General features: G+C 43.0%; 1 protein-coding gene across 1 annotated transcript; it reads left to right on the forward strand.

The window, feature by feature from the left end:
• Positions 1-200: 200 nt before the first annotated feature.
• On the forward strand, positions 201-4,664 carry LOC125229116. The gene has a single exon (XM_048133896.1). The coding sequence runs from the start codon at positions 201-203 to the stop codon at positions 4,662-4,664; it is 4,464 nt and encodes a 1,487-aa protein (XP_047989853.1).
• Positions 4,665-27,811: the final 23,147 nt, after the last annotated feature.

Raw genomic sequence — 27,811 nt, forward strand, 5'->3', positions numbered from 1 at the left:
GCGCATCGAAGCCCAAGCTACGCTGGCAAAAATCAGAGAAGAAAGAAGAAACCTCTCCTCGTCGGGTGAAGACTCCGAACAAGAAGAGGAAGACCTCGGCCCCAGAGATTAGCCGATTGGTTCGACCGCCCGATTCAAGACGCGGTCGAACACCACGCCGCGCGCCCCCTGCGCACCGCGCGCGGCACCACAAGCAGACAATGGATGTGACGTCACTCGCAGCAGCCCTGACCGACGCCCTACAAGCGAACAGATCGAACAGGAAGTACCTGCCAGACCTGCCGTCGTTCAGTGGACAGTGCGCGGAGTGGTTACAGTTCAAAGCCGCTTACAACGAGTCGGCGCCTAGTTTCGCGAACAGTGAAAACGTCGCTCGCATAAGAAAGAGCCTCAAAGGCGCCGCCCTAGAAGCCGTCAGTGCACTCCTCATCAGCCAGCCGCGTCCAGACGATATCATCAAGGCCCTGGAACGCCGCTACGGGAGGCCCGACGCACTACTCCTGAACGAGATGGAGAGAATAAAGGCCTTGCCACGACTAGCCGAGAGCCCGCGCGACCTGTGCACGTTCGCCGGACGTATCGCCAACGCCGTGACAACGATCGAGATATTGAAGAAGCCTCAGTATCTTCACAACCCCGAGTTACTGAGGTCTATAGTGGAAAAGTTAACGCCCATATTAAAAAGTAAGTGGTACGACTACGCCGCGAGTGATGAAGACACGCCGGAACTTAAGAAGATAGCCGACTTCCTCAACAACGAAGCTGACAAGTGCACGCCCTATGCCCCGCCCGAGACCATAGCGGAGCCCAAGGAAGCACGAGCCACGAAAAAGAAGCCCGAGCGTACCTGCGTAGCCGTCGCCGAAGTGAAGAAAACAAAAGAAGAAAAGTTACCCTGTCCAGTGTGTGACCAGTCCGCCCATCAACTGCCGACGTGCCCGCAATTCACTAAGCTGGGCACGAACGAGCGGTGGGAAATAGCGAAGAAGCACAATATGTGCTATCGGTGCCTCGTCAGCAAACATCGCCGCTTCGTCTGCCGAGCCAAGCCCTGCGGTCATCAAGGCTGTGCTATGCGTCACCACAAGCTGCTTCACCACGAGAAGGCCCCGACAGACACCGTCGCCGCCTCGAACGAGCCGACGCAGCCCCGCAAGTCCGACGAGGTCGTGGCCATAGCCGTCAAGCAAGCCGTACACGCCGCGACCCGGGCGAGCCGCGCCTACCTCAAGATGGCGCCAGTACTACTCCGGGGGCCGCACTCGGAAGTGGCTACGTTCGCGCTCCTAGACGAAGGCAGTACAGTGACTATCATCGACTCTGCGATCGCCGCCGCCCTCAACCTTGACGGGCCCACCGAACCTATGTGGGTCCAAGGTGTGGGCGGGAACGAGATGGCGTACGAGAAGAGCAAGAGAGTGGATGTCCGCATACGCAACAAACACGGAGGGGACGAGCAGCTAGTGACGAACGCGCATACAGTTGGGCGCCTTGACTTCACCACTCAAACGATCAGCGAGCGAGAGATAGACGACTGTGAACATCTGCGGGACATCAAGCACCTGTTGACATATGAAGACGCTACACCGGGAATACTGCTCGGACAAGACAACTGGGAACTCGTTGTGTCGCGCAAGTTGAAAAAAGGACGGCGCGATCAGCCAGTAGCATCTAAAACGCTACTAGGTTGGGTACTACACGGTTGTCGCCACTCACAAGCGATACCCGTAGCCCACTGCTGCGCACACCTTACGCGCATACAGCCCGGCGGGAACATCGAGAACGAGATGAAGAACTTCTTTGCGCTCGAATCACTCTCGATCGAGCCGAGGAAGCCCCGTAGTGATCCCGAACAGCAAGCCTTGAAAACGCTAGAAGAGAAAAGTCGACGCCTCCCCGACGGGCGCTTCGAGACCGGCCTGCTGTGGCGACAGGAAGACATCAACATACCTGACAACCGCGCCGACGCCCTCAAACGCCTACACACACTAGAGAAGAAGCTGGATCGCGACGCGGACTTGAAGAAGCAGTACACCGAACGAGTTGACAACCTGCTTGTGTCCGCCTACGCCGAGCTCGCGCCGACACCGAGCAGCGGGAAAACCTGGTACCTGCCCCACTTCGCAGTGCGCAACCCGGAGAAGCCGAAGATAAGGTTAGTCCACGACGCCGCGGCCACCTCACACGGCCGCAGCCTCAACGACATGCTTCTCGCGGGCCCCGATCTCCTGCAGTCGCTGCCCGGCGTTATCATGCGCTTCCGTCAATACGGCGTGGCGGTATCAGCGGACATAAAGGAAATGTTTATGCAAATAAAAATAAGAGAAGAGGACCGCGACGCGCTGCGCTTCCTGTGGCGAGGCGATCGACGCGAAGGCGGCCCGACAGAATATCGCATGACATCAGTCATCTTCGGCGCCTCTTCATCCCCCTGCACGGCGCTGTATATAAAGAATAGGAACGCACGCGAGCACGCGGCCCGCCACCCAGAGGCCGCGCGGGCGATCGAGCGAAATCATTATATGGATGACTACCTGCAGAGCTTCCCCAGCATAGAAGAGGCGAAGAGAGTGTCGAGCGAAGTGAACCACGTACACAAGAAAGCTCGCTTCGAGCTGCGCGGCTGGGCTACGAACGAACCCGAGGTCATCGGCAAGAAAGAGCGAGAGGGCGTCACCGTCTCTATCGGCGGGAGCGAGATAGAGAAAACACTCGGCCTACTGTGGGACACGCGAGAGGATAGCATTCGTTTCAAACTCAATACGAGACGAGCGCCGCCAGAAGTGATCAAAGGTCAACGCCCCCCTACGAAAAGAGAGGCCCTCAGCATCATCATGTCAATATTCGACCCGCTGGGCCTCATCTCGCCAGTGACGACGCCCGCGAAGAGGATCATGCAAGACACGTGGCGCTACACTACGGCCTGGGACGAAGAAATACCAGAAGAGCTGCGTGAACGCTGGGGAAATTGGCTGCAACATCTGCGCGACCTGGGTGACCTATCGATACCTAGATGCTACGATATCGCGCCCGCGCCCAAGTACGAGCTACATACCTTCGTCGATGCGAGTGAAGAAGCCTACGCCGCCGCTGTGTACTGGCGCATGACCCGAGCTGACGGCACAACAAAGGTCGCTCTAGCCGCCGCCAAGAGCAGAGTCACGCCCACGCGCCTCGTCTCGATACCCAGACTTGAGCTCCAAGCGGCCGTCCTGGGCGTGCGACTCGCCGAGGCCGTCGGGAACGAGCACGACTTCGAGATCAACAGTAGAACATACTGGAGTGACGCGCGCACGGCCCTAGCATGGATACGCTCAGAACCCCGCACTTACAAGTCATTCGTCGCGCACCGCCTGGCAGAAATCGAAGATTACACAAAAAAAGACGAATGGCGATGGGTACCGTCAGCACACAACGTGGCCGACGACGCGACACGCGCCGCGCCGAGCGACTTCGACACCCGACACAGATGGTTCACCGGGCCGGCCTTCCTATACGAACCGGAGGAGGCCTGGCCGCAAGAAAACAAGATGAAAATCGAGCCAACAGGGGAAGAAAAAGAAGTCTGCTGCTCCGTCGCGACGCCGAGAAAAAGCCGCGCGGCCGTGCCCGCCATCGAAAACTTCTCGAAGTGGACAAGCCTATTACGCACGGCCGCACGGGTGCTGCAGTTCATCGACCTCTTGCGCGAACGACAGAAAAGTCGCGCTTCACTCGCGACACAGTGCATCGCCGCGGCGCGAAGGAAAAGGACGCGCGCAAACAAGGACGGCGACAGCACCTGGGGAAAACGAGACAAGCGCGCTCCCGTCGTACCCAAGACGGTCGAGAATAGCCGGAGGAGAAAATACATAATACTAGAAGCCAGATACCTACTCGCGGCCGAGAAAGTACTCGTGCGAACCTCGCAGGAAGATAGCTATGCAAGAGAGAGAAAGCGCATAGCCGAGGGCCTCGCGCCGAACAAGGACGACCGGCTAGCCAAGCTGAGCGTGTATCTCGACGAAGACGACATCATACGACAACGCGGCAGAATAGCGGCCGCCGACGACATAAGCGAAGACGCCGTGCACCCCATAGTGCTGTGTGGTAAACATCACTACACATATCTATATGTTTCCCACGTGCACGAACGGCTACACCACGGGGGCACCGAGACCGTCGTCAACGAGCTTCGCCAACGTGTATACATACCGAAGATAAGACCTGCGGTGAAAAAGGTGATCGCGCGCTGCCCCGAGTGTCGACTACGCAAGGCGAAGCCCGCCGGCCCGCCTACAGGGGACCTACCTGCCGCCCGGCTGGGGCATCACCTGAGGCCCTTCACATACACGGGGCTTGACTACTTCGGCCCGCTTGAAGTGACCGTCGGCCGACACCGAGAGAAGAGATATGTCGCGCTGTTTACCTGTATGACGTCAAGAGCCATACATCTAGAGGTGGCCGCCTCACTAACCACCGACTCGGCCATCAACGCGCTGCGCCGGTTCATCGCTCGCCGCGGCTGCCCCACGGAGCTGTGGAGCGACAACGGGACCGCTTTCAAGGGAGCGAACCGCGAGCTGACGGAGGCCATGAGAGAGGCCGCCCACGCTCGCCGCATCAACTGGCGTTTCCTACCCCCTCCTCACCCTTCATGGCTGGTGTGTGGGAGAGAATGGTGAGATCAGTAAAGGAAGCCCTGAAGACCACGCTGCACGAGCGATGCCCGAGCGATGAGACACTACACACCCTGATGGCGGAGGTCGAGGCTACAGTCAACTCGCGACCCTTGACCTATGTCGCGACCGACCCAGAGGACCCGCCCGCGCTCACTCCGAACATGATCCTGCTCGGGCCAGACTGCCACTCCCCAGCCCCGGGAGACTTCAAGGACAGCGATGAGAGCGCGCGGCAACACTGGAGGCGCGCCCAATACCTGGCCGACACCTTCTGGCGCCGATGGGTGCGCGAGTACGCCCCTCTACTTCAACACCGGCGGGAGCCCCGCGGCGAGGGCGTCGAACCAGCCGTCGGCGACGTCGTCATAGTGTGCGATAACAACCTCCCACGCAACACATGGCCGCGAGGGAGAGTGACGCAGACGTATCCAGGCAAGGACGGAGTAGTACGAGTCGTCGACGTCACCACGAGCCGCGGTCACGTCCTGCGCCGGCCCACCAAGAAGATCGTCGTTCTACCAGTAGGATCGCACGGCGACGGCGGGAGAAATGTGAACGACGCCGGAGACGTCATTTAAATAAGTTCAAAATTGTAAATTAATTGATAACTTAGCTTAAGTAACTCTGAAAATAAATGGTTGATCTCTGCTTACATTCATTTAAGAGGCGGGCCTCAGGTCGCCTAGGCGGCCTGAGCCCCGACCTAGAATCTTATAAGATTCAAATTAGAATAAGAAAAATCGATTGCATAAGAATAAATAAAACAAATCAGTGTAGTAGTAATAAAGTTTATTAAAATAAAGACAAGTTCTGAAGGGCTAGGGAGAGCGCATGCGCGCGCAGCCTAGGCGCTAGAAGGGTATGCACGCGGGGGGCGCGATCGGCCGGGATTCGGCTATAAAACCGAGCCCCGATCGCGCTCCGGCGTCAGTTTGTTCGAGCCGCGCCAGAAGAAGCAACCCTCCCGAGCCCTCCGGACTAGAAGAAAGGAAGCAGTGTGTTATTGCCCGTCCTGCTCTCACCCCTATGACCCGATCAGCTGATCGGCGAAAACAGCTGATCGCCTTTCGATACCTACAGTCCACATATCTACGTACGATCTCATTCGTATCTAGGGCCGAACACTCACATATACATTTCAAATATAGTCTCAGTAACAGAGGTAAAATACACACTCTGTCTCACTAATAGAGAGAAATGTGACTATAAAATCGGAAAGGCTAATCTCACTTATAGAGGTCTGTTTTGTCTCACTAATAGAGGTAAATCGGTGCGAAAGTGTCTGGACCACACCTTGGGTCCCAACTAAAGAGGTTTCTCACTTATCCAGGTCTCACTTAACCAGGTTTCACTGTACATAGCTTTTCAGTTGAGTACCATGTTTAGGCCACGAAGCTTGCCTAGTAGCCTTATAGTACAGTCAGCTGCAGAAAAAAGTAGACCCTCCTGCTTTCAAATTTGTATGCAACGGAGCTCCCATCGAATACACCGTCGTCGAAGACGATGATTATGAGAGTATTTTAGAAATAGAAAATAATCAGGAATTTAATTTATAGGAATAAATGTGCCGTACATAAATGTGTTTATATATTTTTAGGGTTCCGTACCAAAAAGGTACAAAAGGAACCTGTTCCGTCGAGGAACAGAGATTTTTAGTTTTTAATTTCTTTTCTTGATATAGTTAAATAATTATTTCATTTTCATACATACAAGGCAACACAATTTTGAAAGAATACTTTTTTCCATGTATATGTAGCACAGTTTTTTGGAGCTGGCAATTACAGAAGTCCCAAAGCGACTTTCCGGTGCGCCTGCCACGCCACCTGGCGGATATAAAAAAACTCTCTCTTCGACCGTGCGAGCGCCATGATCTGCGCTCCCGTTAATACGAATTAAAAATATTTATCGGTGCACCGGCGCGACATAAACGTGAAAATTGACATTCAAGTGATATCAAAACCCAGTGACCTAAGCTTCCGTTTATATGTGACAATCGTTTTAGTGTGAGGATTTTCCCAAAGTGTTTCCACGTGGCCCCACAAGCGCCTCTGGACAAATGTAAGTAGCCTCACCAATTAAACGCCGCTACATATAGTTTTTTGATCCGTTCGATCCGGATTTTTCTTTCTCACGTTGTGTTGCCCGTGTATTTTGCGGTATTACGTACCCATCATTCCAATTACATACGTTTGTAGTTCAATTTTTCATTGTAATTTCCGCCATCTTTGCTCACGGCAAAATGGTACCGAATCCTACAGACGGTGTCGAAACCGACACATCGTGTATGACACAAGATTTATTCGAGCGAGATCTAATTCTCGACGAATTAAAACGAACATTACAGTTCGCAGCAACGAATATAGAACAATTTCGTTCAAGAACTTCCGATTTAACAGCGCACCAGCGAAAGTTTACCAAAATTCAAACTAAGATCGAAAAGGCATTAATTAAGTCTAATAGCTTCAACAAAGAAGCCAACATTAAGATTCGAAATGATTTCAACGATTTATATTACGCGATAGTTACGCATTTAAATAACCTAAAGGAGGTAGATGTAGAAAAGCGGCGAGCGAGCCGCATTCCTGTGCCTAGCCAACACGACACGTTTATGAACGACCGTCGAAACTTGCCTAAATTGTCGCTTCCTGAATTTCACGGTGAACCTACTGGCTGGCCCGCCTTTTTCGACTTATTTCAATCGTTGGTCCACAACAACAATGCCTACTGACGCGGAAAAGTTTAGGTATTTACTACTTTCGGTTAAAAACGAACCATTTAATTTAATTAAATCAATTCCCATAACGGAAAGTAATTATTCAATTGCGATCGATGTTCTAAAATCCCGTTATGACAACAAACGCATTATTGCGTCACAACATCTAGATAAATTATTCGATATCGATTCTTGTTCCGCGCGCTCATCAGCTGTTGCTATGCGAAATTTGCTTAATGTTTACCACGAAAATATTAAAGCACTTGAAGTTTTGGAGTTTCCGGTTAAAGAATGGGACTTCGTTCTGTTAAATTTATTATTACGTAAAATTCCCGTTAATACGCGAAAAGAATATGAACGTTCTTTAACCAACCCAAGTGAAATACCTAAAGTCCAAACCTTAATAACATTCTTAGAGCGCGAACTTACGGCGGAACAGATGATTACAGTTTCCCATATACAGTCCGCAAAAAATAATTCCTTAAGTACAACAAATAAAAATAATTTAATTTCAAATCAAATGACACCTAAAAGGGTTTTTATCACGAATACTTCGCCAGACCAAACTCGACCGTATGTCGATACGAATAAGGTTCGATCTTGCGTGAAGTGCAAAGGCTTCCATTCACTTCACAAATGTTTAGAATTTTTAAATTTGTCTACTAAAGATAGATTCACATTTGTTCAAACAAATAACATTTGTTATAATTGTTTATGTTCCGGACATGACTTACGTAATTGTAAATCAAGTTTTAAGTGTCGTAAGTGCAATAAGAAGCACCACACCTTAATTCATTTAGATTCGGACCTTACGCGTACGCGACCCTTCCCGGCGAACAATGAAGCCGCGGAACTAGTTGCCGTCTCGCTCGCTCTAACGGAGCAGTCGCAGCCCGGCGCGGGCGCTGTCCCGAGCCCATCAGCTGTTCACGGCGTGAATCAAAATAATCTAGGTTTAGGTATTGAGCCTCATACGGTGTTACTGTCAACTGCGTTGGTTGACCTTTATTACGAAGGTAATAAAATTGCTACAATTCGTTGTAAGTTAGACGGGGGCTCACAAGCAGCTCTTATTACTGAATCGTGTATGCAACGATTAAATTTACCGCGACGAAATGTCAGCGAGCCGTTGGTAGGTGTCGGTGATTTACCGCTCAACCCTAGGGGTACCTTCGTGTGCTCAATTTCGCCCAAGGGCAAACAAAGTCCAAGTATTCCTTTGGAGGCTACTATTTTGTCAAAATTAACCCGTCAAATGCCTAGTGTACCACTAGCACCGTACGGGGAATGGCCTCATTTGCAAGGGCTCGCTCTAGCCGACCCTGAATTTCATAAACCTCAGCCGGTTGACATGATACTTGGCGAGGACATTTTCATGGATGTCATTCGCGAGGGTATAGTCAGGGGTAAACCTGGCACACCCACCGCAATCAATAGTGTATTTGGTTATTTACTAGGGGTAAAGTCAACTTTACTTCTAACATTTCGACTCCACGCCATACTTGTTTTACGTCGTTCGACAACGACAATCTCGAGAAGTTTTGGGAGCTGGAGTCAGTTCCAGAGATGCGGAGTTACACTCCCGAAGAAAAGCTATGCGAATCCTTTTTCCAAAAGACGCATACGCGCGAAGAGACAGGGCGATACATAGTTGCTCTGCCATTCAAGCCCGATGCACCGCCCCTCGGCGAGTCTCGGCAAATTGCTCTAGCACGTTTCCACAAACTGGAATACCGTCTAGAACGAAACCCCCAGCTGAAGGCGGAGTATCACGCGTGCCTCCAGGAGTATGTGGATCTTAACCACATGGAGCTCGCGGACGATAACCCCCCCGCTGGCGCGAGTTATTACATCCCGCACCACTCGGTGTCGGTAGGTACCGTTACTTTCGGTATCAGTAGTTCCCCTTATCTCGCCATGCGCACAATTAAACAGCTCGCGCATGACGAAGCCGAGCGTTTCCCGCTCGCCTCGCCAGTCCTCCTAAATGACATGTTCGTCGACGATGTGGTGACCGGCGCAGATACCTTAGCCGAAGCCCTCAATCTGCAGCAGGAGCTGATAGGTATTTGTGCCACGGCCGGGTTCGAATTGCGGAAGTGGCAAAGTAACTCGCCAGCCATTCTCGCTGCCACGCGACCGACAGAGTTTCATGGTGAGCGGCGCGAAAATGTTCATTTTGCCGAAATGGAAAATGACAAAGGGGTCAAGGTCCTTGGACTTCAATGGAATCCAAGATCTGACGCATTTAGTTTCAAAGTTCAAAGTTCTTCGCAGGCCTGTACAAAGCGGGCGATTCTTTCCGAAATTGCAAAAATTTACGACCCCCTCGGGTTATTATCTCCGGTGACATTGTTTGCCAAACATTTAATTCAATTGCTATGGTTAGCCAAAATTTCCTGGGACTCAGAACCCCCTATCGATATTATTAACTCATGGACGAGTTTTAATTACGAGCTACCGCTCCTATCGCAAATTTCATTTCCTCGTCATATTTTCAATACTGACGACTTCGATTCAATCGAAATTCACGGATTTGCCGACGCAAGCAAAATTGCATACGCAGTATGTGTTTATATACGTCTGACGGACAACACCGGGCGAGTTCGAACCTATTTAGTCATGGCTAAAAGTCGCGTTGCACCTCTTCGGGTATGCCTTACTATACCTAGAATGGAATTGATGGGTTGTGTAATCCTATCAAAATTAATTGAAAGAGTTATGCATCTTTACGGTGGTCAAATTCACCCCGATCAAGTGTACGCATGGTCTGACAGTTCCGTCGTGCTCGCGTGGCTTCAGTCACCCCCGCACGAATGGAAAACGTTTGTCTCGAACCGCACTAGTGAGATTTTGTCCCGTGTCCCGGCGCGCTGTTGGCGTCACGTCCCGTCAGCTGATAACAGCGCTGACCCGGCGTCTCGCGGTCTGCTCCCCGCCGCGCTCGTACAAAATGACTTGTGGTTCCATGGTCCTACATGGCTCCAACAAAGTCGCGACTCCTGGCCTATACCAAAACCGGTGGTAAACACGAACGAGGAAAAACGCAATACACATGACTCGGCAAGTCTTAGTTATGCATGTGTGTCCACATTGCCTCCTTCCCCGGACGACGACACTCTTATAATGCGATTTTCGTCGCTAGGTAAATTAGTTCGCGTCACGGCAGTCATATTCCGTTTCTACAATAAATGCAGGAAACATAAACAAACATTCCCAAAGTACGTCACCGTACCAGAGTACAATTTTGCATTAAATCGACTAATATTGATTACACAACAAAAAGTGTTCGAAGACGACATTAAAAGGATTTCGTCAAATAAACTTCCGTCAATTCGTTTGCGGCGTCTCACGCCCATGTTAGATAGGGATGGTTTGTTACGCGTCGGCGGACGTATTCACAAATCACTTTTACCTTTTGAATCAAAACATCAATTGATTTTACCTAAAAGACATCCTCTTACAAATCTTATTATTGACGATGCGCATATATAGGAACTACATGCCGGTTCGCAGTGCGTGCAAAACTCGCTCTTACAGCGATACTGGATTATCTCTGGTCGTGATATTGTTCGCCTCCGCGTACATCGTTGTATCAAATGCTTCCGCGCTCGACCGACTCGCTGCCAGCCGCGCATGGGAATGTTACCCTCGGTTCGGCTGCGCCCCGCGCGTGTGTTTAGTAAAACGTCTTGTGACTTTTGCGGACCATTCTACGTACGCGCTAATAAGGTTCGTAATGCAAAAATAATAAAATGTTACGTTGCAGTTTTCGTATGTATGAGCGTTAAAGCTGTACATCTTGAGTTAGTTTCCGAACTTTCCACGGAAGGTTTTTTAGCCGCGTTGCGACGTTTCACGTCCCGTCGAGGATATTGTACGGATATATATACCGATTGCGGACGTAACTTTGTTGGTTGTAATAATTACCTTCAAGAGTTATATACTTTTTTACGTAATGATTCGGTCATGAGTGCCCTTAATCAACAAACTTTAAAACAAGGATTAACTTGGCATTTTCAACCACCTTATGCTAGTCATTTCGGTGGATTATTTGAAGCGGCTGTTAAGAGTTTCAAAGCTCATTTACATCGCGTAATAGGTACACAAACGCAAACATATGATTGTATGCACACTTTGACGTGTCAAATCGAAGCTGTATTAAACAGTCGTCCGCTCTGCGTTCTAAGTTCGGACTCCGCGGATCCTTTACCTCTTACGCCGGCCCATTTCTTAATCGGTGAGCCCTTAACGGCCCTACCGGACGTTTCTCTGATAGACGAGAACCCTAATCGTCTTACACGTTGGCGCTGGATACAGCAAGCTGTCCAGCATTTCTGGCGTCGATGGAGTCGTGAATATCTCCATCAACTGCAACAAAGTACAAAGTGGCTTCAAGACCGCGGTCCCGCCGTTCGTGAAGGTACTGTTGTTGTGGTATGCGACGACCACCTGCCGCCGCTGCAGTGGAAACTCGCGCGCGTTCATGCTGTCCATCCGGGCAGCGATCAAGTTATTCGCGTCGTAACATTGAAAAGCGGGAACACGTTGTTCAAACGACCTGTTGTGAAGGTCTGTCCCTTACCTTTAGAATAAACTTATACAATCGTTACGACTCTTAATGTTAAGTTAAATATAAGTTTCATAAAATATTTTGGTATACTTTCGTATAGTTTCTTTTTTTTTATTTCTTTTAAAAGTCACTCCGTGTCTTTTAAGGTGAGCGGCATGTTCCGTCGAGGAACAGAGATTTTTAGTTTTTAATTTCTTTTCTTGATATAGTTAAATAATTATTTCATTTTCATACATACAAGGCAACACAATTTTGAAAGAATACTTTTTTCCATGTATATGTAGCACAGTTTTTTGGAGCTGGCAATTACAGAAGTCCCAAAGCGACTTTCCGGTGCGCCTGCCACGCCACCTGGCGGATATATAGAAAAAACTCTCTCTTCGACCGTGCGAGCGCCATGATCTGCGCTCCCGTTAATACGAATTAAAAATATTTATCGGTGCACCGGCGCGACATAAACGTGAAAATTGACATTCAAGTGATATCAAAACCCAGTGACCTAAGCTTCCGTTTATATGTGACAATCGTTTTAGTGTGAGGATTTTCCCAAAGTGTTTCCACGTGGCCCCACAAGCGCCTCTGGACAAATGTAAGTAGCCTCACCAATTAAACGCCGCTACAGTTGCACGCCGTAAATCCGAAGGAGAAACAGATATAAGCAACTAACTAAAAGCCAATATTACCTGAAAGCGTTGAAAGACAGTAAGAAGAAAACCTTTGAAAATGTGGAAACTTATTAATGATTTGGCAAATAATAAAGCCAGTAAAAGCACTACAATTCCTATACTTGAAACAGATCATGGTCCTATTACTAAGACGGAGCCGTATGCGAATGTTTTAACTCTTTTTTTGCAAACATAGGCTATTATTTGGCAAATAAAATACCAGCGTCTTTTCATAACAATAGTAGATAAATACTTATATTATTATACCACCACTAGGGCTTCCAAATACCGGACATTCTCCAATACCGGTATTCATTCCGGTATTGGCGATTTCAATACCGGGATCCCGGGATCCCGGTATTGAAATCAGGAAAATATAAAAACCAAGTAATTTGCTTAAAATAACAAATTTTATTCAAAATCTCGTTTGTTAATTTTCATGCGTGTTATACTACAGCAGAATCTTGCTAATCCGACTTACAATTCTTACAAATGGGTCAAATCGATTACATTTCCAACTTAAAAAGTTTCGATTTTGACCCAAAACGGTTTTTCAAACTTATGTGGCCAAGTCGGCTCAACTTTTATTGTTTTTAAGTATACCTACATAGTTCAAACGGCTACGCCCTGTGCTCTTTATTTTTGTTGTGAGTGGGACTGAGGACGCAGTATAAAATCAAGCGGGAAAGAGCGCCAGATCTGTACTCAGGTGATTCTGTAAGTTAGATATCGCCTCCAGATCGGACATTTTGCAAGAAGACGCGGCCATAGCAAACCATGTTTTTTGCCAAATCGTTCTCTTTAAGCTCGTGCGGAATAGAACCTTTTACATTTTAATAATAACAGGCCTTTGCATCTATAACAGACGATTCAAGCAGCATCCTTGCGACACTTACATTCGTGGCCGTATAGCCCAATTCAAGAGAGGATCCCTCGTCCGCACACACGGCAGGTATATGCTCCCCCAGATGGGCGGGGGTTAGAGGCCTGCTCGTGACGCCTCATGCGTTTATCATTCAAGGAGAAAAACCAGGCATTGGCGTGCTTGGATTGACCGTCATGGATAACACGGCGCCATGTGGGTCGGTTCTCGGCCAGTCGTTGCCACTGGTTGCATGGAATATCAAATGTGACTATGTCACGCTTCACGCAATCTTTAAAGCGCAGCATTGGCCGTCCGACCGGTCTCTTTGCATCTGCAACCTCTTCCAGCAGGATTTGACGCGGCAAACGAGTCCGCTCCATTCGATACACATGCCCGAGCCACCTCAGTCGCCTCTTCTTTAATATGGCTATGATACTAGGAAGCTGTGTCTCATTCATGCAGTGTTACATTTTATAGTCGGTGTTAATGGTATAATGGGGGATGTCTGAAAATTTTAAAATCGCCTGATATTTTTTCTGGTGATAGGAATAAGCATTTCTATTTACAGAAAAAAGTTACAGATTTTTTGGTAGCACCATACATTTTATAAAAATAAAAACGTGTTGCTCGACTGCGCGTACGACACACTTCGGCAGTTATGAGATTTGTCTTAGTCTTTAAAAAAATTCCATTTTGAATCTGTGCTGGCCACAGACACTGACAGTTGATTGTCAGCTTGACATTTTTCTCGGAGAATTCATAACCATATCTGGTGAACTATTTATTACTGTTTTCGACTCATTTTCTCTCCCTGGCCTCTGATTTTGCCTCCTTCTACGACTACCTTCGCTCTCGAACCCCGGACGTTGATTTTACTGGCTTAAAACGACGACCTTTGATATTAACCTCTGGACCTGATTCTGCTTGCATTAACGAAGACGTTTGCTTTTAAACACTGGACCTGATCCTGCTGAACTGTTTACGATCCGTTTTGCCTCCCTGACTTCTGATTTTGCTTGATATAAGGACGATCATCGCTTTTAAGTTCCGGACACTATTTGTTATAATGAATACAAGTACATAAACACGATATAAGGATCCCAAAACATGCTTTATACCAACTTGTTCTAAAACCAACCAGAAAAACCCAGATTTAAAATTGTTCATATTAAGAAAGGAGCTGAAGGAAAGTTGGTCTCAATAGGTTGGCAGGAACTGCCCAACCAGAGTGTGATTTTGCTGTGAAGACCACCTGAGTGTAAGATACCGTGTCTTGTTTACCAACCTTAAAATGCAGTTACACGCTGGCAATAATATCATAAAAAAGAAAGCCATAAATATCTGACACGGTGGCATTTTATAAAATGTGTATTTTGTTGGATAGACCAATAGGAAAAATATGGTAAAATACATTTTTTTTTATAATTTGCAATGTCCTATAATAAAATACAATTGCTTTATTTTATTGTGTTGTTTTATTTTACTTCTGAGTTGTAGGTGTGTCATGTGTGTCGAGTTACTGTCAAGTTACTATCAAATTCAGTCGGCTATGGCTTTCCATATTCTTCTATGGCCCTCCATACTGTTAAAGCATGATTAACAGCACTATAGTAGATTGTGTTACGAGGGAGCAAAATTGCATATTTATAGCGAGGATATAAATGGAATTGTGAACAAAGTGAAGTATTCTATATGTAATTGAATACTGAGTGTAGTGACTGGGATTCGAAAAGAAAGGGTTATTTTCTTCCCTGCACTGCGAGGAGGAGGGTGCAAAGAGGCACTTTTCCTCTTTGCTATTAGGGACCAAAGTGATACTTTTCCCTTCAAGGACACATTTTTTTTACATGGTTACATAACATACCATTTTTTATGTTCATATAACATATCATTATATATAAATTTCCTAAAAGTTCATATAACATATCATTATATATAAATTTCCTAAAAGTTGATGTTAATATGTGTAGCAAATTTAATTCCACCTTGTGTCTTAACACTTGAATCCCTCACTACGCTCAGGATTAAATTTAAGAATACCTTGCTACACTCAAGATATATATCTCATTTTTCTCCCTTGTTGCACAATCTACTATTGCTACCATTTGACACTTTTTTTTTCATATCATATAAGCAAAATACTAAAATATGAATCAGGTCTGTTGTAAAAATATTATGCACTTAATCGACACAATTTTTTATACATAATATTAAAATATGTTGCAACATAAAAATGTTCTCATAGCAATATAGGTATTAAGATTTATAAGATTATAAGTATTAAGATTTTTAGTTATTAAGAACTATATTTGCAGTGCCCTTACAGGGTTCATAGCTGTGCTATACCTACTGAAATGTAACAACTTATGTACCTATGATAGCAATAAAGAATTACTGATTACTGATTATTACTTATGTGCAAACACTTTCCGTGGCGTTAATATTTTATACAGGCCAGACAGTTATTGAACAGAAAAGTGTCACTTAATTCCCTCCTAACAGGGCCGAAAAGTACCCTTTCTGAATGGGTGATGTGAAAAGCAGTAGGCGTCACATCGCAAACTCATTTCCTTTTTGAGCACTAACTACTTAAAGCAGACAATAAACCAACAATCTAAAGTTATTTGTTTAGGGCACAGGTCCTTCTCTAGTTCTCATCTGTAGGCAGGTGCGCTTATGAATCACTACTAGGAGTTAGCCTGTTTTCACATTACCTGATCCAATATCGGATGTCGGAAGGATTTCAATGGAAAAAATCCAAGACGACGCCTGTAATGTATGGGATATCGGTCCAACATCCGGTATTGGATCGAATAATGTGAAAACGTACTTATGGGTGCTAAAATGAGTAATAATGTTAATATAGATCAAGACAAATTTATGTTTATTACACTCTAATAACATGTAGTTGCACTTTTCAAAATTAATGGGATACACATTCTCTGTCCAAAATATCTCTGCATCTTTCATCAATTTCTTCTTCACAGGCATTGTGTTTGTCGCTGTTCCACATTTTGGCAAATTAGATGAACTAGCTCTTACAAAATCGCTAGTACCTATCCACGTTTTCCCAACTCAATGGGCTTAAAAATTGTAATCAGGTCCGGGGTTCAACGCAAAGGCCGTCGGCAGCAAGCAGGGCAAGCACACGTCTTCGTTAATGCAAGTAGAATCAGGTCCAGGGTTTAAAATCAAAGGTCGTCGTTTTAAGCCAGTAAAATCACGGTCCGGGGTTCGAGAGCGAAGGTAGTCGTAGAAGGAGGCAAAATCAGAGGCCAGGGAGAGAAAATGAGTCGAAAACAGTAATAAATAGTTCACCAGATATGGTTATGAAACTTATGAATTCTCCGAGAAAAATGTCAAGCTGACAATCAACTGTCAGTGTCTGTGGCCAGCACAGATTCAAAATGGAATTTTTTTAAAGACAGACAAATCTCATAACTGCCGAAGTGGGTCGTACGCGCAGTCGAGCAACACGTTTTTATTTTTATAAAATGTATGGTGCTACCAAAAAATCTGTAACTTTTTTCTGTAAATAGAAATGCTTATTCCTATCACCAGAAAAAATATCAGGCGATTTTAAAATTTTCAGACATCCCCCATTGTACTGTAGATTTAACTATAATATCAGTATCACTTTATTAAATAACAAGCATTAAGAGCATTTCTCGATTACACACACTCTATAGTTTCATCATTGACATTTGAAATTAGAACATGAGATGATTTTTTTTAAACACATTGTAATCAATATCTATGGTACAATTTAGTGGTATTTTTGTTTTTCGTGGCGCTAGAGGCGCTAAAGCACTAATAAAATAAAACCACCAAATCATTGAATAATTAGCCAAGAATCCGCACGAAGCGCTTTGCTTCTTCTTTTTTTATGCGCACTGCCAAGGAGTGGAATTCCTTGCCGGCGGCTATATTTCCGAGCTCATATAACCCTTCCTTCAAATCAAGAGTGAACAGGCATCTTCTGGGCGAGCTCACTCCATCGTAGGCCACGTCTTTGACTCTGCTTTGGCTAGTCTGTGGCCAAGAGTAAGCCCATTTATAAAAAAAAAGCTAAATTGTCCGACATAGATTATTAAAAATCACATTAAGAAATAATCTATGGAATCACACATTACTTTGCGGAAATCCATGATAATCAAAATCAAAAAGATTACTTCGCGGAATAGGAACACTTCATTTACGTATAAGAAAAGTAATTTTCCTCATTTTGATAGTTGAGTAGTGAGTTCCCTATTTCGTTACTATCGGGAATGTTACGGCAAAGTTTTCAGCTAGAGTTCAACACACTAACGCACACGTACAACAGTGAAAATAGAGTAGCTACGGTATACGTTAGTTCGTTTGCATTAACCAATATAGATGCATCAAGGCGATTTGTTTACAGAGGATCTATGGCCTATTACAACTACGTTTGACGTGTTGCTTTTCTGTCACACTTACGTGCGAAGTCACAAGTGCGACAAATGTGTCAAAAACTGTTCGCGGCAGACCCTCCTCAATGAATGCTTTTGACGCGTAACTTTAATTCTTTATCTGGGTAATCATCGAAAAAACTATCATTTTCATACAAATCTTGCAAAAACACCAAACAGAGAATGTGTCAAATCGAGAAAAGAGAGCAACAAGCAAGATTTACGCGTGTAGTGACCATCATGATGCAGAAATTTTACGTTTTTAACACGCTTTTATTAGGTCGTCGTGTATGTAACTATGTATGTAATGGAATCTAAGGAAGCTAATTTAACCATCTTCCAGGAGTCGTAGCGTAATGAAAATTGGCAGCTATATGTAGTTCCGATGACAATACAATAATATGGTACTGTTGAGCTGATCTGATGATGGAGTCGGAAGATATGAACTGGAACTACATGATGGAACATCGTATCATAGCCGTTTTTGGGTTTCTTAGAAAAGTCTTGTAATGAACTTTGACTACAATTAGGTTTCAAGGTCTGATGATGAAGCCGAAAGATATGAACTGGAACTACATGATGGAACATCGTATCATAGCTGTTTTTGGGTTTCTTAGAAAAGTCTTGTAATGAACTTTGACTACGATTAGGTTTCAAGGTCTGATGATGGAGCCGGAAGATATGAACTGAAACTACATGATGGAACATCGTATCATAGCTGTTTTTGGGCTTCTTAGGAAAGTCTTGTAATGAACTTTGACTACAATTAGGTTTCAAGGTCTGATGATGGAGCCGGAAGATATGAGCTGGAACTACATGATGGAACATCGTATCATAGCTGTTTTTGGGCTTCTTAGAAAAGTCTTGTAATGAACTTTGACTACGATTAGGTTTCAAGGTCTGATGATGGAGCCGGAAGATATGAACTGGAACTACATGATGGAACATCGTATCATAGCTGTTTTTGGGCTTCTTAGAAGTCTTGTAATGAACTTTGACTACGATTAGGTTTCAAGGTCTGATGATGGAGCCGGAAGATATGAACTGGAACTACATGATGGAACATCGTATCATAGCTGTTTTTGGGCTTCTTAGAAAAGTCTTGTAATGAACTATGACTACGATTAGGTTTCAAGGCCTGATGATGGTGTCGGAAGATAAGAACAGAAAAAGGGGGGGGGAGGGGGAAAGCATGAAAGAAAGATCAACGTAGTATTTAAAATAAGTTGGGTTAGCGTTTTCTTGTGACTTTTCAGAGCAAACAAAGGGGGGCTCGGGGGCGAAGCCCCCGCATAAAAGAAAGATCAACGTTGTATTTAAAATAAGTTGGGTTAAGGTTTTCTTGTGATCCTTAAGAGTGAAGAAAAGGGGGGCTCGGGGGCGAAGCCCCCGCATGAAAGAAAGATCAACATAGTATTTAGAATAAGTTGGGTTAGCGTTTTCTTGTGACCTTTAAGAGCAAACAAAGGGGCTCGGGGGCGAAGCCCCCTCATAAAAAAAGATAAACGTTGTATTTAAAATAAGTTGGGTTAGGGTTTTCTTGTTACCCTTAAGAGTAACGAAAAGGGGGCTCGGGGGCGAAGCCCCCGCATAAAAGAAAGATTAACGTAGTATTTAAAATAAGTTGGGTTAGCGTTTTCTTGTGACCTTTCAGAGCAAACAAAGGGAGGCTCGGGGCGAAGCCCCCGCATAAAAGAAAGATCAACGTTGTATTTAAAATAAGTTGGGTTAAGGTTTTCTTGTGATCCTTAAAAGTAAAGAAAAGGGGGCTCGGGGGCGAAGCCCCCGCATGAAAGAAAGATCAACGTAGTATTTAGAATAATTTGGGTTAGCGTTTTCTTGTGACCTTTAAGAGCAAACAAAGGGGGGCTCGGGGGCGAAGCCCCCGCATAAAAGAAAGATAAACGTTGTATTTAAAATAAGTTGGGTTAGGGTTTTCTTGTTACCCTTAAGAGTAACGAAAAGGGGGGCTCGGGGGCGAAGCCCCCGCATAAAAGAAAGATTAACGTAGTATTTAAAATAAGTTGGGTTAGCGTTTTCTTGTGACCTTTAAGAGCAAACAAAGGGGAGCTCGGGGGGCGAAGCCGCCCGCATAAAAGAAAGATCAACGTTGTATTTAAAATAAGTTGGGTTAAGGTTTTCTTGTGATCCTTAAGAGTAAAGAAAAGGGGAGCTCGGGGGGCGAAGCCCCCCGCATGAAAGAAAGATCAACGTAGTATTTAGAATAAGTTGGGTTAGCGTTTTCTTGTGACCTTTAAGAGCAAACAAAGGGGGCTCGGGGGGCGAAGCCCCCCGCATAAAAGAAAGATAAACGTTGTATTTAAAATAAGTTGGGTTAGGTTTTTCTTGCTACCCTTAAGAGTAACGAAAAGGGGGCTCGGAGGGCGAAGTCCCCGCATAAAAGAAAGATTAACGTAGTATTTAAAATAAGTTGGGTTAGCGTTTTCTTGTGACCTTTCAGAGCAAACAAAGGGGGCTCGGGGGGCGAAGCCCCCCGCATAAAAGAAAGATCAACATACATACATACATACAATCACGCCTGTATCCCATAAAGGGGTAGGCAGAGCACATGAAACCACTAAAGCTTCAGGGCCACTCTTGGCAAATAAGGGGTTAAAAGAAAACGAAACTGTGGCATTGCAGTGAAAGGTTGCCAGCCTCTCGCCTACACCACAATTTAACCCATATCCCATAGTCGCCTTCTACGACACCCACGGGAAGAAAGGGGGAGGTGAAATTCTTAACCCGTCACCACACAGGCAGAAAGATCAACGTTGTATTTAAAATAAGTTGGGTTAAGGTTTTCTTGTGATCCTTAAGAGTAAAGAAAAGGGGGGCTCGGGGGGCGAAGCCCCCGCATGAAAAAAAGATCAACGTAGTATTTAGAATAAGTTGGGTTAGCGTTTTCTTGTGATCTTTAAGAGCAAACAAAGGGGGCTCGGGGGCGAAGCCCCCTGCATAAAAGAAAGATAAACGTTGTATTTAAAATAAGTTGGGTTAGGGTTTTCTTGTTACCCTTAAGAGTAACAAAAAGGGGGCTCGGGGGCGAAGCCCCCGCATAAAAGAAAGATTAACGTAGTATTTAAAATAAGTTGGGTTAGCGTTTTCTTGTGACCTTTAAGAGCAAACAAAGGGGGGCTCGGGGGGCGAAGCCCCCCGCATAAAAGAAATATCAACGTTGTATTTAAAATAAGTTGGGTTAAGGTTTTCTTGTGATCCTTAAGAGTAAAGAAAAGGGGGGCTCGGGGGGCGAAGCCCCCCGCATGAAAGAAAGATCAACGTAGTATTTAAAATAAGTTGGGTTAGCGTTTTCTTGTGACCTTTAAGAGCAAACAAAGGGGGCCCTCCGCATAAAAGAAAGATCAACGTTTTATTTAAAATAAGTTGGGTAATGGTTTTCCTGTGACCCTTAAGAGCAAATAAAGGGGGGCTCGGCAAAAAAGAAATACTTAAATTTTGTTTGAATTAGTTGAAATGTGACAATATTTTCTAATCGAGTCAAACAAAATCCCACTAGCTGAGAGCTTCAAAACAATGTATGGCGAAAGTATGTCTCTCTAATGTCTTCAAAAAGTCCGCGATGACACATGTCTATATTGTCTATCTTTTACGGATAACTTACTAGGTATAAACATTTTTATGATAATACCGTAATAAGAAGGTAGCCGCTAGTTATTATTAAGTAGCAATTAGCAATAAGTACACGTTAAGCCACAAATGGCATGTAAAATCAGCCTACTTGAAATAAATTTATGTATAAATGTTAAAAGTATCTCATTATTAATGACTAAAAAGTATAAAATAAATTAATAGTTTAAAAAACACTATAAAACACGCTTTTATAAATGCACGTAAAAGCCAAAAATAAATTATGGATCGTTCAAGTTGTCTCTATTTGTGAGCTGAAGTTTAAAAACTATGTGCTTTTAATTATAATATTTGATTGTAAAAGCGTGGGGCGCTGGAACAGGAAAGACTTTCTTGTAAACAAATACTAATCCGAACTTCCTGGCGAATGAAGTTGCATAAGAACATAACGTTTACATATGCCGCCTAAGGGTTACCAAAGAGAACCAAAGATATCTCGTCCACGAACAAGAACTCTGCATCCTGTCACTGTAGACATTTTCCCCTTTTGTACTTTGATTACCGGAAAAAAGCGGCGTTCTAAGTGTCGGTGACTGTCGACTCTCCTCGCTACTAGCGCATATTTTGTCTGAGTTCGACAAACTGGTACCTACTTTGAACACTGACTTTTAATTGATTTGACTGTTTAATGTAGAACCTACTAGTCATGCTGCAACTCCAGTTAGCGCGTCAATCTGTGTAACCTCCTTCCCGTAACATAGCATAATTTGATTTATCAGCAAGTTATACAAAAAGTCTTTCCTGTTCCAGCGCCCCACGCTTTTACAATCAAATATTATAATTAAAAGCACATAGTTTTTAAACTTCAGCTTACAAATAGAGACAACTTGAACGATCCATAATTTATTTTTGGCTTTTACGTGCATTTATAAAAGCGTGTTTTATAGTGTTTTTTAAACTATTAATTTATTTTGATGAGTAATTTACGTTAATTTGGCATAATTTGTTAGTTTTTAAAAATACCGGGATCCCGGTATTGCTAATAGCCTAAGAACGGTGCGATATTTTTGAAAATAATTCTACAACAGTAGTTTTTTTTCATATACAGCGTTTAATCGCAATTTAAAAAACCTATATTTTCGAATCCACCAATAGTTTGGAATGGAAGATATTAAAAAAAACTACGCCCAAAAAATAAGCGTTTTCTTTCGGCAAAATACCTCACAGTCATTTAATGGTGGACACATGTAAAAAAAAATCAGTTTTAAGGTTTACAACCCGAAGCCACCTAAATATATGACGGGAAATAAGACTTTTTTTAATGATATAGAATTTTTGAATTTTTTCTAACGTGCTCTAGAGCAAATATAACAACAGATATTTTTAAGCAGAAATGAATAGCACATAATATTTCAGATATTTAGCATATAAAAACCACCAATATATTTATATGGAAATAAAAAAATCTAAATATTTGACCGGGCAAATTAGGAACAGATAATAGTACGAGGTTGACTTTTACTGTCCCTATTTAACAATATTAACAGCATGATAATCCACCCAATAAGTTTGACCTTTATTTAATACTTTAATTTAATAATATATTTACATTTTTTGCGTGGTTTGGTTTGGACCTTAGTGTCTTACATTTAGGAATTCATATGGCAAACCACCACGCCAGTGGAACTGGGCCGAGAGTAGGTGATGAGCCGTGTCGCATGCTTTTTATTCTGTTCTTCTATTACACATTAACGTAAATGAGGAGGCACACTGACATTTTACCCCGCCAGGCGGCGCCTATGCAAGAGTCTAGGCATGTCACTGTCATTCATATGTGAGAGAGAGAGAGAAAAAAATTATTATAATTAATTATCAGCTTCTCGCTCTCACGTCTCACGGACTAATAGGGTGGCGCCATCTGTCGTATCCTTTGAGTGTTCCTCCTCATTACATGCCTATTTCTACATAAGTAATATTTTAGGTAGATTAAAAACAGACATTTCCCACCGATAATAAAGTCCAAAGTAATTTAAAAAATTACATATTTATTTTAGGCATACGATTTGACAGTCGTCGAAAAGAGTATATACTTGTCAGTACATACATCTATCTCACGTTTTTCTCTTCTACCATTTGACAGATCTCCGTCATCTTGTGAAATGTATTCTTCCATTCTTCAGAATCGTTGAAGCAACGCTTGTTACAAACACGCGAAAGCTATGCAAAGTCTAATTTCGACCCATATGTCACGGCCAGGTATAGCCCCGGCGATTATCGTTAGACTTACAAGCCACAGGTCACGGGTTCAAATCTCAGTCGTCGCATACGTAGGTGCGGATATTACAGCTTTTTTAATTCATTTTTTTTTATGTTTTATTTATATTATAAGTTGATAAGTACAAGCTACTGCAATGACATTAAATACAAGGACGCACAATTCATAACAAAAATGTTTTAAAAATCTGGGTCTAAATTGCATTTATACCATTCTTGTTGATGCTAATAACGTTAACTTCTTATCTGCTTAGGAAAAAAATCGTTCATGCCATAACCAACTTAGTGTATAAAGACCTAAGTATCAAAATTGCAAATAGAACTGTGACACACTAAAAACTCTTTATCAAAATACCTTTTGTCATAATATGCTCAAATGACTTAAATGTCAAAATGAATTGCGAACGAATATTGAACGAATGGAGCCGCTACCAATATATAATAAGTATAGAAATACCTAAAAAAGGCCGCAATTTTACTTCTTCATTACATAAACTTTAAAAATACCCTACTGTATCATCTTTATCTTGGTCACTTGTACTACGTTTATTACAATAAATGTATGTAATGTATGTATGTATAAATTTCCTGACATGTCATATCTAGTTGTCACAAAGAAAAATTTACAGGGCTTCCAAGAATCTCGAGCTGGAAGGATACAAATTAAAATATTTTCTATGAAAATAATTAAATTCGACAGCAGACAACCCAAAGGTTAATCGGATTTATTTATTATAGGCATTTGTTTTAAATTAAATACCTGGCTCTGATCTGATCAGATAGTGGGATATTCTTTAAAATTTATTTTCAAAAGGAGATTTAATGTTGGTAATGCCATTCAAATAATATTAGAAGTGTCTACGCGAGTGTCCGAATTTAATTATAGGATAGCACATATTGAAAGTACTGTAATATGGGTACAGAAGCCTGCCTATTGAAATATAAAATACATAGCAAAAAGTATAGAAAGAACCTACTACTTTTCGACTTTTTATTTACACTACATACCGACCATACAACTGACTCTAATTAATCTTGGTTTTCAAAAGTGTAAAATGTAGACCTAAGTGTGTTTTCGCATTATCCGAACCGATATCGGATGTCGGACCGATATCCCATACATTACAGGCGGAATCTTGGATTCATCTATTGATATCCTTCCGACATCCGTTATCGGATCGGATAATGTGAAAACGGTCTAATAGCGACTCAATTAGTTTTTGTTCCTTGACGGTCATTAATTTGAACTAATAAAATTATTTATTTAAATCTATACAATTACAACGAGTATTATACATTCATTTTGTAATGTAATCCAACGAAATAACTTATAGGAATATATTCTACCCTTTTTGCTTGTTTTCCGATTACTATTTAGCCAATTTTTCATTGAGTCATACCATGGACTTTCAATAGGGACTGAGCTCACTCTTTTTTTGCCATAATAAATTGAACTTTATCACCGGTGCAGAAAAACGTTCTTATTAGGATAGTAAAAGTGTATCCACATGAGAGGGTCAAAGTTGGGGCTGGTGTCCCTCTCGCACGTGTGACCAGTGTTAAAGAGATTACTATAGTAGTAGTGTTTTTACCTGTATGATAACTAAGTTAATAAACTTCTTAAATTATTTTTGTATTATATCGAGGCAAGAATATTAATACCTTGTAGCGAATTGGTAAGTCATTATTATGAAGCCATAAAACCAAAGATTTGCGCAATTAAAAAAAACCTTTAATTTCGGTATTAGTAGATTTGGTAGTAACTTTGAATATTGACTGGTATCCCCAAATAATGACAGTGATGACGTCATTCAAATAATTTTGACAGTCGCAATAAGTGCGAGAGGGACACCAGCCCCAACTTTACCCTCTCATGTGGACACACTTTTTGGCCTAACAACTCAATCTAACTTAATAATATATAAATCTATGAGTCATACCGGACAACTGTCACTGTACATTTGTAATCCTTATTACAAGGGCATAACGTCTAGCGATGGTTAGCTAAGACAGAGTATTGCGGTTGCGGGGAGGAACGATGTTGAACCTTAGGTTACCTTCAATCAATACTAATACTGAAATACAGTTTTCAACCTTATTGCATTACATGTGTCTAATAACATTTTAAAATGGCTAGGGAATTAAATATCTTGACTGTACCTAAATTACTCACAGCATTAAATAAAATGTTATATACAACAAAAAAAAACAATATTTTAAATAAAGGGGGTAAAAGAAAAATAAAATAAAAATAAAAACCAAAAAAAGTTCATTTCGACTGCCGGGGATCGAACCCACGACATCAGGACCGTCCGTCATTTTACGTTACGCTAGTACAACCTGAGCTATTTAAGCGATAGTAGTGGCGACGAAATATATTATTATACCATGATGTAATGAAAATGCGGTTGAACACATGAGTCACTTTTGAAATAATGCAGGAAATTACATCGTCAATGGTAGAGAGTTTGTAGGCAAGAAGAATATGAAAATACTTATTTCAGTACGTACGTATGTGATTTTAGCGCTTCTTGGCGAGCATTTAAAGGTGGATTAATTTTTATTCTTCTTTATTATGATCCTAACGAAAAGTCTGTTCCAATTTTTTTGCTTATGTAATTTTTGCCGTGAATGTTATTCCGAGCTAGTAAAATATTGAACATCCGTCTTGTTTTTGGGGTGGTTTCAGTTTTCATAGTGTTTCAACACATAATGTATATACAAAACAACCATAACTTCACTTGTCCTTTTATTGCTTGTGTCATAACTGATTTAATTAGTCCGCTTTTTGCTACTACGAAGTATCATTCACAAAAATAGGTGGTTTCTTAATGTGTTATAAAGGTCATAAATTAAAGTAGTCGAATTTAAAACAAAAGTCCTGATTCCATTTTCGCCTGATTTTTAGTGAATTAAAATATTTTTTTTTTTTATTCTATTATACGTTTTTTGTCACAAATTTTGGTGGCTTAACTAAAAAAACTATTTCAAATTACCAAACTTAATTTTTGGTGACATAAAAAGTACTGTTATAGAATTAAGTTATTTTCCCAGTAGTAGCAAGACCGGATGGTTCCTAGGCTATAAATTAAATACCGGTATTGAAATGGGCCCAAAAAAAGGCGGGATCCCGGGATCCCGAGATACCGGGATCCCGGTATTGGAAGCCCTAGTGGACACGAAGGATATGGATTGTGTGATGTATGTGGGTACTAGCCAACAATATATGTATGTACGAGGGCTGATTGAAAAGTTCGCGGCTTAAGTATGAAATCAAAACCAAAGTTTTTTTATAATATTTTTATTTCTCTACGTAGTCCCCGTTAAGGTCTTTGCACTTATTCCATCTGGATTCCAAAGCCATTATACCACTTTAAAAAAAAATTCCTCCAGGCCTTCAAAATAGGTATCCACTTCAGCTTGGACCTCGTCGTTGGTCAAAAATTTCTTACCACCCATGTGTTTTTTTAAGTTTGGAAATAAATGGAAGTCCGATGGTGCCAAATCGGGTGAATAAGGCAGATGCGGCAATAATTCAAACCCGCAATTATGAATTTCTGCCATTGACTTTAGTGACTTATGCACGCGTGCATTGTCCTGGTGGAAAAGAACTTTCTTTGTCAGCACTCCAGGTCTTTTTACTTTCAAAGTCGACGTAAAAGTCGACGTAATCGACGTAAAAGTTCGCAATAATAGTCCGAGTTTATAGTCGTACCTTTTTGGAGATAGTCAACCATTATTACACCCTTTGCGTCCCAGAACACTGATGCCATAACTTTATTTGCCGACAAAATGGCCTTTGCCTTTTTGGGTGGCGGAGATCCAGCACGAACCCACTGTTTTGATTGCTGTTTAGTCTCGGGCGTATAGTGGTAAACCCATATCTCATCCATAGTAACATATCTGTCCAAAAAGTCTTGAGGGTCAGCTTCATACAGGTCTAGACAGTCGCGTGAAATTGTTAGACGAGTGATTTTTTGTTCCACTGAAAGGAGCTTTGGAACCCATCTCGCCGACACCTTGGAAAACCCTAATTCGTTAA

This window comes from Leguminivora glycinivorella, chromosome 8 (genome assembly GCF_023078275.1).
Source record: "Leguminivora glycinivorella isolate SPB_JAAS2020 chromosome 8, LegGlyc_1.1, whole genome shotgun sequence".
Classification (NCBI taxonomy): domain Eukaryota; kingdom Metazoa; phylum Arthropoda; class Insecta; order Lepidoptera; family Tortricidae; genus Leguminivora; species Leguminivora glycinivorella.

What these genes read in the sequence shown, in the direction of transcription:
- LOC125229116 (XM_048133896.1), top strand. Translation starts at nt 201, where the DNA reads ATGGATGTGACGTCACTCGCAGCAGCCCTGACCGACGCCCTACAAGCG.